We start from the raw sequence: 17,979 nt of genomic DNA on the forward strand, positions 1-17,979 counted from the left end.
ACTGTGTGGGTGTCTGCTGTTCACTGTGTGAGTGTCTGTTCACTGTGTGGATGTTTGCTGTTCACTGTGTGAGTGTCTGTTGTTCACTGTGTGGGTGTCTGTTCACTGTGTGGATGTTTGCTGTTCACTGTGTGAGTGTCTGCTGTTCACTGTGTGGGTGTCTGTTCACTGTGTGGGTGTCTGCTGTTCACTGTGTGAGTGTCTGTTGTTCACTGTGTGGGTGTCTGTTCACTGTGTGGATGTTTGCTGTTCCCTGCATGGGTGTCTATTGCTCCCTGTGTGGGTATTGTTCCCTGTGAGTATGTGTTGTTCCCTGTGTGGGTGTCTGTTGTTCCCAATGTGTATGTGTTGATCCCAGTGTCACTTATGTGTTTGTGTTGTTCACTGTGTGTGTCTGTTCCTAGTGTGAGTAGGTGTCTGTTGTTCACTGTGTGGGTGTCTGCTTTTCCTTGTGTGGGTGTCTCTTGTTCCTGGTGTGAGTGTCTCTTGTTCACTGTGTGTTTTAAGCCAGGGATCTGGATTTATATTTCATCTTTCAAAAAATCTTTCATAGTGGACATTAATGTTTGCCGAAGGATGGTAACATGTATGTTGATTGTGTGTGTGATAGACTAGTCATGGCTGATAAAAAAGGATAAAATAAAGAAAAGAAAAAGCTAGTATACTTGTTTTATACTATTTTTGTATGATCATCTTCTACAACTGAAAGAAACATAATCAAATGCACCATTGTAGTGAATGTACATGATATAAAAAAAAAAATGATCATCTTCTACAACTGAAAGAAACATAATCAAATGCACCATTGTAGTGAATGTACATGATATCAAAAAACATGATTAGTCAGGTTGTGTTTTACAATTTTAAAAATAATTCAATTTTGGTGACCACAAAAATTTTAACTTCATGCAGTTAAACAGCTATGCTTGTGTTTCTTGTATTGTATATATATTTTTTCTCCTGTTTATTCATTTGAGAAAGGTGTCAGAAGTTTGATGTGTTGGGAAATGCTGTGTATAGAATGTGTTTAGTCTCCAGAGAGACTTTCTGGAAAAGAAAGATAAAACCAACTTTGTTTTAAACAGGATTTGGGCTTCAAGATCCCTGCACCAGTTAGTTTTCTGCGACGGAAATCCAAACTGAATGACATCTGTGAGGAAGCTAATTCTCCCCACAAATATTCGCCCATCAAATCACCACAGAAGCGACCCTTGTCCTTTTCTCTCGGTGTAAGTAATCTCTCAGTATTGTTTGAAACATTATGATATTCATTGTCTGTATGTTTTGAATTTTGGTGTGATTAGTAACTACAGGTTTTGAATGCTATTTCCCCACTGACTACACTTCATCAAAAATGTGGATATTCTCCCCACAAATATTCGCCCATCAAATCACCACAGAAGCGACCCTTGTCCTTTTCTCTCGGTGTAAGTAATCTCTCAGCATTGTTTGAAACATTATGATATTCATTGTCTGTATGTTTTGAATTTTGGTGTGATTAGTAACTACAGGTTTTGAATGCTGTTTCCCCCACTGACTACACTTCATCAAAAATGTGGATATATTTTTCCCACCAACTGCACATCTTTATTAGAAAAATTGATTTGGGCTGCAAGATCCCTGCACCAGTTAGTTTTCTGCGACGGAAATCCAAACTGAATGACATCTGTGAGGAAGCTAATTCTCCCCACAAATATTCGCCCATCAAATCACCACAGAAGCGACCCTTGTCCTTTTCTCTCGGTGTAAGTAATCTCTCAGCATTGTTTGAAACATTATGATATTCATTGTCTGTATGTTTTGAATTTTGGTGTGATTAGTAACTACAGGTTTTGAATGCTGTTTCCCCCACTGACTACACTTCATCAAAAATGTGGATATATTTTTCCCACCAACTGCACATCTTTATTAGAAAAATTGATTTGGCAGATTTGAGGGGGGCAGGGTGGGGTGAGATAAGAGAGGAAATCTGTTGAACTGTTTTATTGTTTAGAACTTACATTATATGGACCTTGTATGTCTTTTCATTTCATTATGCTTATGCATATATGTATGTGTGTGTGTGTGCATCTTTTTCTAAGGAATGAAATCAGAGTGTACATGCAGCTGTCCAATGTTTCATTTTGAGCATGTGCAGCGTTTGTTGCAGTCTTTCCAAAGCTCTGGTGTTGAGGATGACAGTCCCGTTAGGTTAAAGCGGTCCTCCCTGTCTCGCTGTGAAGGTAATGATGACGATGATGGTTTCCTTGATCTCATGGACCAGGAGGTGTCACAGGTAGGTGTATCCACTCACCTGTCTTAACATTGTGAATCTGAGTGAATCACTGTTTGGCTGTGTATGCATATGTCAGTGTGTGTGTGAGAGAGAGTGCATGTGTGTCACTGTGTGAGTGTGTATGTCATACTGAGTGGTGTGTGTGTGTCACTGTGTGAGTGTGTATGTCATACTGAGTGGTGTGTGTGTGTCACTGTGTGAGCATGCGTATATGTTAGTCTGTGGTATGTGTTTGTGTCAGTGTGTGTGTTTGCACATGTATGTGCACATGCACATGTAGCATTTTCTTTGTAACTGTATTCACTTGGGTTTGCAAAATCCATTTTAGGTTCTAGACTTTTCTTCTTCTTTTCTTGTTTTTGTTTTTTGATAGTAGGAGCATTCATCTATATATTGTGATTGATCAGCTTCTTGTTAAATTTAAACAGCAAGATGTGATTGTGCTGCTGCTTTTGTTGTGTCAAGGCCTATGCAAAGATAATTTGAAGTATTCAGAGAAAACAACAGTAGTTTATAGCTTTAGATTGGTTGTTTCTGGTACTTCTGGTACAAGTTGTTGAAAAGAAAGATTAAAAAAATGGGAGATGGTACCTGGTCAGATATTCTAAAGCCAGCTAGATGGAAACCGAGAAAGCTAAAAAGAAATTGATAAGTACAATGTCACTGAAAAAGAGCCCATTCTGTATGATTTTATCAATAGCTGGTTAATGGATACGCTTTACTGAGATGGTTGTTGATTTTTCCCCCCTTCTTCTCAGATCACTGATCAGATTCCTCAGGGAATGACCAGCTTGATGAATGACCCAGTACTGGAGGAGCCCAACGAGTGCATAGAGCCTGTAGAGGATTCCACAACACCTGTGGTAAGTAGCTTTTGACTTTCTTTTTCACAGCACCAACTTTTCTTGCATATTAACTCCCCGATCAGTTGCATTGAAGTCTGTGATCTTGTATGTGTTCACTGCTGAACAAAAGAGAGTGAGATCATATAATCTTTTTGAGAAGTAGGGGAGTGGAGTAGGCGTGTTTAATTGAAAAGATTCACCCTGAAAATAATAATAATAATGGTACTCATATAGCGCTGAATCTTGTGCATAAACAAATCAAAGCGCTTTCGCACCAGTCATTCTCACGCACGCATAACTCTAAAACTGAAAAAAACTAAAAACAAGGAAGAGGCAGGGAAGGGAGGCTATTTTGGGAAGAGGTGGGTTTTAAGACCAGACTTGAAAGAGCTGAGTGTGGAGACTTGACGAAGCGAAAGAGGAAGTTCATTCCAATTGCAAGGTCCAGAGACAGAGAAAGAACGGTGGCCAACAGTCGAGAGTTTGAATCTGGGTATGTGTAAGTGGAGTGGATCCGAAGCTGATCGTAGTGAGCGAGATGGAGTGTAGAGGTGAAGGCAGCCACAGAGATAGGATGGGGCTGATTTGTGAATACATTTGTAGCATAGAGTGCTGATCTTGTACTTTATTCGGTGTGAGACAGGGAGCCAGTGGAGATGTTGCAAAAGAGGAGTGGTGTGCTCAGATCTTTTCTTTCTGAGGACGAGTCGGGCAGCAGAATTTTGTATGCGCTGAAGGGACTGAATGGATGAAGCAGGCAAACCAGACAATAGAGAGTTACAGTAGTCAAGGCGAGAGAGAATGAGAGAAACGACAAGTCTAGATGTTGCGTCAGTGGACAGATATTTCCGGATGGAACTGATGCACTGCAGTTGACAGTAGCAGGATTGACATGTCTGATTGATAAATGTTTGCATGGACAGTGTGTTGTCAAGGACAACGCTGAGGTTCCTGACTGAAGTGGACAGAGGGATGGATTTACTGCCAAGTTTGATTGTATTAGTTGTAATGGAAGAGAGTTTTTGTTTAGTTCCTATGATCATTGCTTCAGTTTTGTCCGCGTTCAATTGTAACTTATTTAGAGTCATCCATGACTAAAATAATGACATATAAACTGACAATGTTTTAGAGTTGAAAGAGTCTCCCAGCCAGATGTTGTGTTTGTTTTTTTTTTCACCCTGAAAATAATGACATATAAAATGACTGTTGCAGAGGTGAAAGATTCTCCCAGCCAAACGTTTTTTGTTGTTGTTGCTTTTTTCACCCTGAAAATAATGACATATAAACTGACATCGTTGCAGAGTCGAAAGATTCTCCCAGCCAAACGGTTTTTGAGGCGGTCACATTCAGTGGACGTACGAACGAAGCGCACAGAGCCCCCTGAGGAGCTGGTGAACCACAGCAAGCGATGGAAGTCGGAAAAAAGTCACGATGATTCCTTCCTCTCGGAAGCAGACAAGGTCAGCATTTAGCAGGTCTTCCTTACACGACAGTCCTGTGTAGTGACTGAGAGACATGGTAGCTGAGTGGTTGGAGCATTGGACTTCAGTCCTGTTAGGTCTGTAGTTTGAATCCTGACAGACCTGATGGGTGTTTAAAGGTTCTTTGAGCTCTTGACGGGTTATGGAAATGCAGACAGACTTGACATACACCCCCAACCCACCTTTCAAAATGAGAGCATGGCTGCGGAAATGGTAGGTTAAATTTTATTTGAATAATCTTTTTAGAATTGTCAACCTGAAGTACAGATTTGAGAACAAATGACTATTAGTAACTGTACTGATGACAATAGGATCATGGAATAAGAAGTTATTTTGACCTTCGCATTTTTAAGCATTGAGAAGAAAGTTGCAGCATGGTTAACACAATAAGGGAATTTTGCCAGCTTCAGAAAATAGGAATGATGTTTACTGAGCATGGGGGGGAGAATGCTTAGGAAAATATGGCAACAGTGTTTTTTTTAAGAAAAAAAATGACTGACATGGGCAGGAAGGAATATGGACATGTGTTGTCATTGCAGTGCTGTCCATTGTTTGGGTGGATCAGTTTTATGAATATATCAGGCACCCTACTTACTGTAGATTTAAACAGATAAGCTTCAGGAAAAACGAACAAATAAAGATACGATGACAGCATATGTCCAGTTAGTGTGTGTCGTCTCTTCATTTTTCAAACGCACATTAAAAGATTGTTCCTCCTGCATATCCCATTTCTTTTAATTGCTACAGTTGCATTTGACAGTACAACACTGTAGGAATACCCAGTATTTGCATCCTCACTGACATACGCCAGCTGAGTTTTTAAGGGGGGTCTGAAAAAAAAAACCTTTGCACAGGCATCTTCACTCCTTCTTGGAGGGCTTCAATCCCCTTTTTGGGTGAATGGAACTGGAAATTATACGTGATCAAAGTTCAAGGCAATGCCCATGTAACAATATCACTGTATCATGTAACAATGCATTGTTTGATGCAGGTGACAAATTCGAGTCTGTATCAGACTGAGTAACCTTTTAGGCTGAGGCCATAGTTGTTATTTGACTGTGCAGACATGACTGGACTTAAGTGGACAGCTTATTTTATTCCAGATGTCTGTTCGCCGCCTCCACCGATCTTACTCGGAGACAGCAGAAATGATCATGTCAGCAGTGCACAGAATGAGTGAAGAACCAGACCTCATCGCTGACTCATCAAAGGTGAGGGGCTGCTGTTCACTTTGTGAAGTCTGCTTGTGACAGAGTTTGGGAAGCATACTTCTGTGACACTGCAGTGTTTTGAAATGTGATTTGAAGAGAACATAAAACACTATTTGTGGCAAAACAACAACAACAAAAAAAGAAGAAAAAAAAGGATTGTTTCTTCTTCCACCCCTGACAAGAAAAGAAAAGTGTAAATAACTAATGTTTCTTCTTCCACCCCTGACAAGAAAAGGAAAGTGTAAATAACTACTATATGTCTGGAACAGGCTATGCCGGAAGTCAGTTTATTTCTTCACAATATGTTTATTTACATTCACTGGAGGAACTGAAAATGTAATAAAGTGAACAAGTGGATGTGAAAAGTGAATGACCTGACACTGTATTGGTTGTTGCAGCCACATGTTCTGCCCATGGTGAATGGCAAACATCAAGACCTGAAGTCTATATCACCAGAAACGGTGAGGTTTCTACTGTTTTATGTATTGGAACATGTGCTTGTATTGATGTTTTTCATTGTCATTTGCATTTTCTTGTCATAGTGCTAAGGTAAAAGTATGAATTTTACATTCACCATTGCAAACAAAAAAAACAAAAAAAACAACTATGTATTATAGAGACAGTAGAAAATGAAAACATAGTCTTTGAAGCTTGAGTGGTAGGTCTGCAGAGATGCCAACTGTTACGATTTCGCCGTATTTTATTGTGGTTGACGGCAGTTTGTTCTGACATTGCGCCAACATCAAAATTGTTCCGATGAGTTTCATTTTTGACTACATAGCATGGTCACATGCTTTCCTGTCATAAGATTACCCAGGCACTATAGACTTATCAATCACGAGGCCAGGGCAGTCACTACTAACCTTGGTCTCACATGATGAAGCTTAGCTAATCGTGTGCGTGCTTACATTGAAACAGCATTGAGTGGATCAATCAGCTTCATTGTTTGCCCGAACAAGAGAGAACATGACTGAATCAAGTTGCATCTCGGTCAAACGATGTCTGTGCCTGTTTCTGATGTGGCCTGGAGTCCAGTGTTCCTACCAATTTCAAAATGTACCTACCAAATTTCCTGATTGTTCCTACAAACACTTGACAGGGGTTCGCATCTCTGGGTCTGTGAAAATGCTCAGTTTATAGATGTAGACATTTAATTTTAAAAAGTTTTGAATTCTATGTTGACACTAAAGATACCTGCCTAAGAATTCCATTTGTTTCATTCCAGTAGTGTCTGAAACCAAGAAAGGATTCTTTTGTCAGTCAGGAGACAGAGTTTGTATTCTGTAATGATGATGGCAGATTATGTTTGGTTTTATTTGTACTGGTAAGGATTATAAATATTAAGATTTCCCCTTTCTTGGTGTTTTCACTGTTTTGGATTGCATTGTTATATGGTTCTCTCACGCATTTTCTATCTGTGATAGTTTGTCATTAATATGATGTGTGTGCTGATGTTTGTCAGCTGTCCATGTTGATGAGTGGGGAGTATGCAGACCAGGTGGAAGAGTTCCACATCATTGACTGCAGATTTCCATATGAGTTTGAGGGAGGACACATAAAGGTGAGAGACATTCCTCTCAATCATTCCTCTAAGCCATAGTGGAAGTGTGATGTTGGATAAGAGGCCAACCTTATAGTTGTACAGGTTGACAATAAATGGCTTATGTAATTATTCTGTCATTGATAATGTGGGAACTGTTTTCTCTCTTCTTTCTGTCACAGTCTCTCTGTCTTACTCCCCTGATAACTGTATGAATGTAAATATAACTGTTACTTTGTATTCCTGTGTTGTTCAAATGCTTGTTTTGTCATCTGTTGTCTGTGTGCTGTGTGCATGGAACAGTCAGTAACACAGCTAGGTTTGGGGTGGTGATTTTCAGAACGCTCTCAACATTTGGTCACCGGATGCTTTGCTGGAGGAATACCTGAAGAACCCCAAGAGATCCCAGGACCCCAATAAACGCTTCCTGCTGGTGTTCCACTGTGAATTCTCTTCAGAAAGAGGTCCCAAACTGTGAGTGATACTGACTGACACAGACATGGTGTGGGTGTGAAGTGTTAGGGTTGGAAATTATCGGCTGGTTATTGATGGGCGCAATAGTCGAGTGGTTAAAGTGTTGGACTTTTAATCTGAGGGTCCTGGGTTTGAATCACGGTGACGGCGCCTGGTTGGTAAAGGGTGAATTCAATTGTGAGTATTATCCCTATACAGCTGTGCCTGGGGGACGTTATCTAAGGCAGGACAAGATAAGCAGCAGTGAAGATCCCTAATGGCCGCCTGATGTGACATGGGCACTGAAATGAGAGATTACCTTCATTAACCCCTAGGCTGCCTATATGACGAGATAAATCGTCATGGCAGGCATGTACGCTTCGCTGCCACAATGACGAGATAACTCGTCATCGAAATATTCTGACTTTTCCCTGCTTTGCGTTCAGTTCGTTGACAAAAATGCTGGTAGCTTTAGTTTGGGGAATCTTTCTGGATTCTATTCATAGCTAGAAACCCCATTTACATCATGAGGCAGTCCTTTATTTGAACGTTTTGGTTGGGTTACTGTTCCAGTGTTTGCCTGGCTCCTCTCCTCGCTCGCTGTACAAAATGTGGGACTGACGCCGTGCTCAAGACATACGATTGTAGCGAACTAAATCAACCAAGATTGCTTTCTTTTGCTGATGCTCAGAAAGAATTGAAGTGTAAACTCGAAGAAGACAGTAATGAACATTTATAGGACGATTTGATAGAAAATAAAGGAGCAATCAAGAGAGTGGCCAAGATACGACTATCAGTGAGTGATGCTGGCTGTGCAAACCTTAGCAGACAACAGAAAGTGACTGAATTATTAGCAAGACAGTGTGAGTGATTTTCTTGGCACTCAGCCAACGCGGTCTGATGAGAACTGGATAAAGTGACCGTGTGAGAGGGGTGAAGAGGAGGGGGGTGGAGACTGAGGGGGCGTGGCCTCTCATCCACATTATCACTTTGAGAAGTCACAATGCATTGAATATCTATCTCTTTTTTTTTTTTTTTTTTTTTTTTTATTGTGGTTGTTCTCGTTTGATTTTGTGTATGCAGATATCCATTTGCCCAGAAAATATGATATTTTAGTGCAAATTACCTGACTAATGTTAGTAATGAACAAGTTGAAAATGTGACAAAAAACAAAACTCTGATTTCAAAACAGCATGTCACTAAAAATATATAAAATGGAAAAACATCATGTGCTTTGTGTTCTTTATTCATTTACCTTTCAGAAAATATATACTTTTATGGGTCTTTCTCCAATAACAAAGAGCACAGAATTTTTTGAAAATTTATACCCGTTTTTTGTGAAAAAAAACCCCTGGCAAATAGATTTCACTTCAATCTTATTTTCCTGGCAGCGAATGGGTTAAGATAAGACAAGCATCCCCAACAATTCACACCAATGAATAAATACAAACAGTAGACACGTGAAGCAGACACATCTCTGGTTTATTTATTTATTTTTGTAGTTAGTGACAGACATTGATCATTCAAGGACTGAAAAGTGTTAATGTGGTTAGAAGGGAACGTTGAAAGTGAAGATGAGTGAACAGTATATTGCTGTAACGGAATTGTACCTGAATTGTTGTGGAGACAAAAGGGGTCATTTTTGTCTGAATCTTCAAATTAGATTGTCACATGACCCTATAAGCCATTAACATGATGTTTTTGGAGGTCATTTCGGTATTCACAAGGACACATTTTTGTTTGAAAGTGATAAACTACAATTTACTGGCTGTGCATGTTAGACTTTGAGAAATAAAGAATTAGAATTTGAGAAATTAAAAAAAACAAACATGGGTGACCATTGACAGTTATTAAAAAAATCTTTGTAAAACTAAACACATTCTCACTCACATTCGCAAACATGATTTTTCATAGATAGAAGAATGTGCAAATTCTCTCTCTCTCTCTCTCTCTCCCTCTCCCCCTCTCTCTCTCTTTCTCTCAAACATCCACATGAGTACATACACCTGCAAACACACATACATACACATGAACACACTATGCACGGTGTGCATATTATCATTTCACCCACACAGCGGCATTTCACCCACACAGTGGCATATTTTATACAAATATATCATGTACTTGCACAGAACGTGTGTACATGCCTACACACTTGCAAACTTTTATGTTCTGTTCAGCATGTACGTATGTGAAATAATAATAATAATAATAATACATAGTTTTTCTATGGTGCGATATCCACCACCAATGCTGCTCAAAGCGCCTTACATCATCCAGTAGATTATAAATATGCCTTAAAAAACACATCAACCGCTATCTCACAATGGAAAACAACCAGTGTTCATATGAATGAAAAAGCACACTTAAGAGATGAATCAGATTATAAAAGCTATGAAGTAAATAAGGCTTAGATTGAAACAAAATGCATTTCATAGAAGTAGAATTAGAACACACACACACCCACACGCGCACCCACACACTCACACACGCGCGCACCCGCACACACGCGCACCCACACACACACGCGTGCACACACACCCACACGCACACACACACAACACACACACACACAACACAACACAACACAACGAGGTAGAGAGTTCCCCACTTGAGGAACCTGAGCTCTTAAAGACATATTTTCAGCGCATTTCAGATTAGTCCTTGGAACTTTAAGCAGCTTTTCAGAACTGGATCTTAATGTTCTGTGCGGTTCATATGTTTCCAATACAGAGGAGAGATACAATGGAAGAGACTTGTCAAAATGTTTTAAGGCGAGTGTTGCTAACTTGAATGCAGGACTCAGTTGGAAGCCAGTGTAACCGATTCAGCAGAGGTGTAACATGATCAGATTTTGTTTTGGCGAGAACCAGTCGTGCAGAAATAGCAGTGCATATGTGAAATAGCATTGCTGAGTGGAATGCTGAAGAATGCGATGGTGGTTTTCAGGTTCAGATTCCTACGCAGTAAAGATCGTGAGTCCAACAAGGAGTGCTACCCGTTCCTGTACTACCCTGAGATCTACCTCTTGGAGGGTGGCTACAAAGCTTTCTTTGAACACCACAAGGTAGATACCCCAACTTTTCTTTCTATGACTGAACCATCTTGAATTGTTGATGCCTTGGGATATGATAGATTGAGTTACAATTAGGACGTGCTGAATATTTTTGTTTTGTTTTAATTGGATCCCCAAAAAGTGCATTTGAGGAAGTAATTTGCACAGTCAAAATGTTCAGTCTTATCATTAGAGATTGGATAGCTGGCAGAGTTGTGCAGCATAAAAGGCAAAAGATTTTGTCATGTATTGAAAAGAAATTAGTTTTCAAATGAAACATACATACAGTTATTAAGCTCTCGTAGTTGATTATTGACGTCTCTCTTCGTGCTATGGTAAATGAAAGTCACAAAGTGTACAGAACAGCTGTGTGCTTCAAAGCCTAAGCCTTTGTGGTGTATGTGCACATGCAACAGACAAATGTCTTTGAAGAATGTCTTAGTTTGTGACAGAGCAGAAAAATATTCTACTCCAAGCCTTCAGACCCTGTGAGGCATTACTTTTTCTTTCTCTTGAATGGGACTGTTTGTGAGTGATGCAGTGTGTAGCTGGAATTGTGTCTGTTTGGATATTATTCATTCACTTATTTTATTTAAAGATGACTCATTTACAATCAGTTTTTCTTGTTTTCCAGCACTTGTGTCAGCCTCAAACCTACACTCAGATGCTACACAAAGACTTCTCAGAAGACCTGCGCAAGTTCCGTGCCAAGTCCAAGTCGTGGGCTGGGGAGAAGAATGGCAATCGGCCAGGTCTTCGAAATCTGAAGTTTTAAGTTATATGAAAGGAGAGCCGTTCACAGTGGGTGCATTAGTATAGTCTGTTGCTGTGTTCCTTTTTCTTTCCTTTTTTTTTTTTCCCAGATCAGTTGTATTTCACACAAGAAATTGCTTGATAGTAATGATAAATTGCCTAATAGTAATGAAATTGTCTATAAATGAATTGTTAAAATGATCAGTATTGTATTTTAACAGTTGTATTAGAAAAAGTTGATTAAAAAAAACCCACACAATCAGGACAGATGGAGAATATACCAAGCACATTTGTGACTTGTTTCTTTTCTTTTTTAAAAATTTTCTTTTCTTTTTTTTTCTTTTTTTTTTTTAATAAGTGTTTGTACAACTTGGTTATTTCCCAGGTGGGTTTTGGGATATACTGTAAGTAATTTTTTCTTTGTTTTACGAATATTTTATTTTAAAATCATTTTCTTTTGTTTTGTTTTAATTCTTTTGATTTTTTATTTTATATGTAGCTCTTTTTAGTCAATGTATGAGTGCTGCTAAAAGTGGGAGGCAGCATTTGATGACTGTGTAAATAGTGGTTTGAAAGAGATAAGGATTATTAATGTCATGGAAACGTCTGGTATGTTCTACACTAAGTGCTTGTTTTGTGCCTGACAAGAGCTGTTTTTAAGCCGGTCTTAATCTTTATGTCAACATGGGTGACGAGGGATAAATCATCTGACGGTGGTTTGAACACTTCCTGCTTTGTATGTTCTGTAGGAGATATGAAGTTGTTGTTTTGTAAAGTGGCTTATTAAATTATTGGACAACATCTGGAAGTTAATATATATATGTCATTCAGTGAATAGTTGTTACACAGTAGGAGGTGGATGGGTTGAGTGTTCAGGTATGGATATGGAGTGAGGTTTTAAGATCTGGTTTTGTTTTAATGATGGGTAAATCAGTATGGCTGTATGTATGTGAGTGTCTGATTATCTTTATTATTTCAATTTGTTTGGAAATAATAAGTTCTATTGTTTTTATTGCAGCCAGGACTATTGTGTATCTATATGTGTGTGCATTTCCATGTGCATGTTTTCTGATTTTTTGTTCTGTCTATACTTTGTATGAGTTTATCACTCACATGTAAATCAGGAACCTGAAACATGCAGACTGCTGACATCAAAGTACCTACTGATGCTCATGGAATCAATATTTCTATATAGATTTAATTATTTTTTTCTATTCTATTTTTTGGTGGAACTTTTTAAATCATTTCCACTGGCAGAGACGCATCTTCATTCTTTGAAAAGATAAAGGGCTCTAAAGATAAATTTCTGTCATTCAGAATGGATACTGAAAGGAGTTTCTGTCATTGGAAATGGACTCTGAAAGGAATTAATTGATGTAAAGTGCTGGGTCCAGTTGAAAACTAGTCAAAGTTATGCTTGCTGTGTTTGCTGAAAGTGAATCTGTATGCTGTGCACGGATGAGAGAAGTCGGGACTGATGTGGAATCATGTCCTATCTGTTCATGTCGGAGTGACACATCCATTCCCCTGTTCCTCCTTCCCTGCATTCCACTGCCGAACAAACACCAAACGCTGCACTGGAGACTGGGTTTTTCAGATGCACAAGTATGGAAAGCTTTGCTTCCATTGTCTGCTCCAGTCTGAGGCAGCTGCTGCAGGCTCTGGAAAGGCAGCCTTTGAATGTGCTCTGCTACATCTCTTAGCTGTAACTGTCTACTGTGTCTCATGGAGATTATTAGCAAATTATATGCCTGAGGTCATCATTTTGCATTTCACTTTTTCTGATACATTACCTTTTTTTTCTTTGTGAAAATTCTGCTTCAGAGATAAAATGTCTATATAGCTACAACTACTGCTCTTAGCTGTCTCATTTAAAACCAGGTGATTGTTACTGTTGTCTGCTTTGTGCTGAGTTGTGTTATCTGTTGGCATTGAAAAGAGGGAATATCTTGTCTGAGCCGAGAAATGGTTTTAAGAGTGATTATTCTTTTTTCCCCTCAGTTGGTTTTATAATTTTAATCAGTTTTCTTTCAAAATTGGTTTTTAATTCCATGAAAACTTTTGAAAATTTTAATTGATAATTGAATTTCTTCAAAAATTATTTTTAACAGAGCATAACAGGTTGTCTTTACAGTGGAAATGTACATGCAGAGCAAGAACCCATTTCACTCAGTACAAAAAGATATGTTGATGGTGAGAAATATTCAAATAATCATTCCTTTTTTACCAAATGATTTTGTGTTGTTTTTGTTTTGTATAATCCAGTTAAGTCTTTTTCATTTGTCACCTTATCAGTCTAATATCATCATCTTAGATGAACAGACTATAAATAAATAAACGAACGATCATTTGTCACCTCTGAATTTTCAGTTTATATTGTTCGCTGTCTTAGATGAACTTATTTTTAACATATCGTCAAGTATCTTTATGATACAACATTCATATCATGTGGGGATTTATTATATATTTTCATATAAAAGATAGAAAAAAAAGTACCTTCTCAGGGCAGTGTCTTGTAAAGCTGAAAAAAGTCTGCATTGGAATCCTGAAACATTATTGGGTCTTTGAAGATATGCAACAAGTTCATTGTGAGCAGCTTTAAGGTGCTAAGTCGGTGTTCTGGTTTTATTTTCCACTTTTAGTGTACACTGCCATTATGTAATTTTTGCATTTCTTTTTAATTGTCTCAGAATTGTTTCAGACTGCTTCTTTGCAGGCTCTTAGTTCATATATCATGTGTCACGCTGTGTGTGGAGGGGTTGATGTGTGTAAGGTGCATTGCAGAACAGTAGCGTTTAGTCAGCAAAGAACAGTAACTGATTCCCCTGGAGAAATAATCCATCATTTAGGGTAGTATGGGTAACTGTGAACAGCGTGTAATTGTGAACAATTAATTTCCCACCCCACTAAGAAGCGTTCTTAACGGTTGCATTTCACAATTTAACGTCTGCTTCGACCTTTTTTAATACTGGAATGAATATCCCTTTCAAAGAACCAGTCAAACATCAGCCATTTCTGGCTGTTTCCGCGCTCTTTATTCTCTTTGCTCATCACTGCCGACCAAGGTTACAAACGTGCTCTCAAAATCCTAAAATCAAGGGAAACAAGTTGTAGGACTTGAACTTTGACACAGTTTGAAATAGTTGATTTGATCAGATTTGTTGAATACACATTACCAGTGCAGGGAGAATTTAAAAAAGCATATTGTTGACAGATCAGAATGTCAGTTTTGACAGGAATCTGCAAAATAGTGTCATTTGCAATAAGACCTTGGATATTTTGACGCGAGTCTTATTTTCGAACGATGCTGCACAGTTACGAGCTCTCTCAAAAGGGTGTGTTTGTGTGCGGTGTGGAGTATGTTTGTTAAAATATCTTTTTGCGTGTTTGTGTGCATGTGTGATAAAAACCAACAATACAGCAGTCTGGTGCGATATTCCAATGATATGTTTTGTCAAATGAGTTAAAGACCTGCTTCTGTCTTAATTGTCTACATGTACCCAAAGCCATCGTTAGCAATTCGACTTGCCCATTCGCATTTACCCTCAGGCACCCTTGTTATTTCAAACATCAACAAAACATTGAAAAGAATTAACAGATGAACATTTCTTGGTGCAACCAATCGTAGAAAGCCTTCAAAAACAAAAGAACTATGTTTGACTGTCATACGACATGTTATCTTCACAGTACACATGTTGAGCTGGTCGCTTCGACTGGATTGTTTGCAATTAGGCATACCTACCCTATGTGTTAAAAATTCTTCTTGGTATATCTGAACGATTTTTGGGGAAAACTAGTGTTTCATAAAGAAAATGCTTTTACATGTGAGGATAATTTGGTGTTTGTTGATGGGTGTTATAATGCTTACTGGTGTGGGACATTTTCTTCAGTTGGTGGACATTGTGATGTGCACTTCTGGGGCTTTGTGAAGTCTCATGGTACACTAGAATACACATACACTTTAATGCACTTGAATTTAAAACATTTTTGTTAGCGTTATGTAGAGTAGAATGCTGGTTGATTTACTGTGTATCGAAAACATTATTTTTGAAATTTCTCTGCTGTGACTTTGTAGAATATTTTATGTTTGCGTGTATTTATTTATTTGATTATTTATTTGAGTGTGAGAGTGCAGTACATGTGTTCACAAAATCTAGGAATAAACTGAAAATATCTGCAATATTTGATAAAAAGATTGACATCAACTGCTGTTATCATGACAGCACAGAGCAGTATAACATCTGATGGGGCAATGAGGTACCAAAGCGTTCATCATAATTGATGTGAGAGGTGTTTTCATGTCCATTAAATTGGTTTTCATTTTGATATCCAAGTCATATCACTATAAAAGTATATGGCATCAGACTGTAATTTGGATTACAGTCCAGTTGTATGTGCATGCATGTGAATATGTCATTCACTTTTTTCTCTGTTGTATGACTATGTTTGATGTTAAATTATCGGTCAAATGGATTTCATGTTTTGTCGGAATATAATTGCTTTGCTTCTGTTCTTATTTCCTTTTTATTCCCAGCTTGACTGTGTTTGATGTTAAATTATCCGTCATAAATATATATATCAGTTCACATTTAATCTCTTTAATTTCATTCTTATTTCATGTGTTTTCCCCAGTGTGATTATAACTGTTAAATTGTCAGTCATCTTTAGTTGTTTGTTAAATTGTGTCAGTCATATTGAAAATGTATATTGATATAATTATTTTACTTTTGTTCTTGTTTCCTGTGCTTGTTTTTGTTCCTTTGGAATTCAGTCCTGTATTTTCTGACCCTCAGAGGGTGTGTGAACTCTTCTGTCACTTCAGTGTATGTCTTATGACTGCCATGACTCATGTTTCTGCCCTGATTAAGGGGCACCAGACAGTTATGTTAGGAGTGTGAAAAGCATTTTGATGTGGAGTGATTGAGATTATAACAAGATATTTTATGATGTGTTTTAGATATCCTATCTTAACAAAATACCAGAAAGTAGCATTCCTGACGCACACGGCAGAAAGCCAGTTGACAGCTGATGTAAGCTGTCTTCTGTCTGTTGTGGTGTGATTGTTCTATTTGCTCACTTGTTTTCTTGCTCCACTGTCCACTTTATTTCTGTGACTGTTCTTTGTGAAAGATGTGTGTGTTAACGAGTTAAGTACAGTGGCCTTTCCAGTGTGTATGAGCAGAGGATGTTATGAGACGTGCGCCCTTTGATATATGGACTCATGTAAGGCAGAGTGGAACAACCTTCACTCTAGTTTGTGGTATCACCTTTGTAGTGAATGTTGGCTGTTTTTTTTGTCACGACTGACTGAAAGATCATTGTTCATTCTGTATCACACCAGCTGAAGTTGTATCTCTCATTTGCGGTCAGACTTGAATCATAACTGAAATAGGTTTGTCACAAAAAAAACAACTGTTCTCTATTTTTATGAGAAAATGGTTTGAAGAGACTTCTGAAGCCCACTGTGATAAGTAAGAACAGAAATAAGTAGGTACACTAAACAGTCATGTATCATAAGATCAGCAAATGTGATGTTTGTTCAGTGATAGACACTTGACTTTTCAGTGTCAGAATACTGGAAGAATGACTGATTATCTGTAAAGTGCAGGTAGTGTAGTTGTATAGTGTACAGTTCCATTTCAGGAGACAGATGTGATCTAACATTGAAGATACATGTGATGCTAACCACAAGATGTTTTAACTAAATGATGTATTATATAGTTTTGACACCTGGCAGTGAGAGTTCAATGTTGAAGGGCCATTGCATGTAACCTGGATTAGAGGTTGATACTGAAAGCTCCAGAAGGCTTTTGGCATACACTGAGGACTACCCCGACTGTTCACTTGAAGTGAAATGCCACCATTTTGAGCACAGGGAAAATGTTTTACAGTCTTTCTTGCTTCTTGGCAGTGTATTGGGATACCTTCTGTTTCTTTCCTTTTTTTTTTTCACCAGTCAGGACAATAAATGTCAGTAGTATCTTTTTTATGTCATGTATTCTGTGATTTTTGTATTTGATGACCGAGTGATTTGAGGCAACTGTCAAGAGTGTGGCTGTCAGTTATGAACAGTGTGTGTGTGTGTAGCATGTCTTGATCATTGTACTGAATGGGTTATCTCAGTCAGTACTCCATAAAAACATTTTCCCATTCTTTCAACCAGTCCACAATCTTGCATACATAAAAGAAGAGCAGCAAAGCATATTTTTTCCACAATCTTGCATACATAAAAGAAGAGCAGCAAAGCATATTTTTTCCATCTTTTATTTCCATTACAGCTTTATATATGTCTCCAATACAGTCATTTTCTTTTGCATTCTTGGTGATGTAATATTGTTTCTACAAGTGCATCTTTCTACGCAGACA

The 17,979-nt window shown here is 38.3% G+C and overlaps 1 protein-coding gene across 1 annotated transcript in view; it reads left to right on the forward strand.

The window, feature by feature from the left end:
- Positions 1-17,599, forward strand: part of LOC143277770 (uncharacterized) — a 35,233-nt gene extending 17,634 nt beyond the window's left edge. The window contains exons 7-17 of the mRNA XM_076582674.1: positions 1,086-1,229; positions 1,512-1,745; positions 2,150-2,275; positions 3,034-3,138; positions 4,422-4,580; positions 5,705-5,812; positions 6,211-6,273; positions 7,275-7,373; positions 7,693-7,826; positions 10,755-10,872; positions 11,495-17,599. Of these exons, the coding sequence (XP_076438789.1) occupies positions 1,086-1,229; positions 1,512-1,745; positions 2,150-2,275; positions 3,034-3,138; positions 4,422-4,580; positions 5,705-5,812; positions 6,211-6,273; positions 7,275-7,373; positions 7,693-7,826; positions 10,755-10,872; positions 11,495-11,635 (1,431 nt within the window). The 3' untranslated portion in view covers positions 11,636-17,599. The remainder of the gene's footprint in view (positions 1-1,085; positions 1,230-1,511; positions 1,746-2,149; positions 2,276-3,033; positions 3,139-4,421; positions 4,581-5,704; positions 5,813-6,210; positions 6,274-7,274; positions 7,374-7,692; positions 7,827-10,754; positions 10,873-11,494) is intronic.
- The last annotated feature ends 380 nt before the right edge of the window (positions 17,600-17,979 follow it).

Source organism: Babylonia areolata, chromosome 2 (genome assembly GCF_041734735.1).
Source record: "Babylonia areolata isolate BAREFJ2019XMU chromosome 2, ASM4173473v1, whole genome shotgun sequence".
NCBI lineage: Eukaryota > Metazoa > Mollusca > Gastropoda > Neogastropoda > Buccinidae > Babylonia > Babylonia areolata.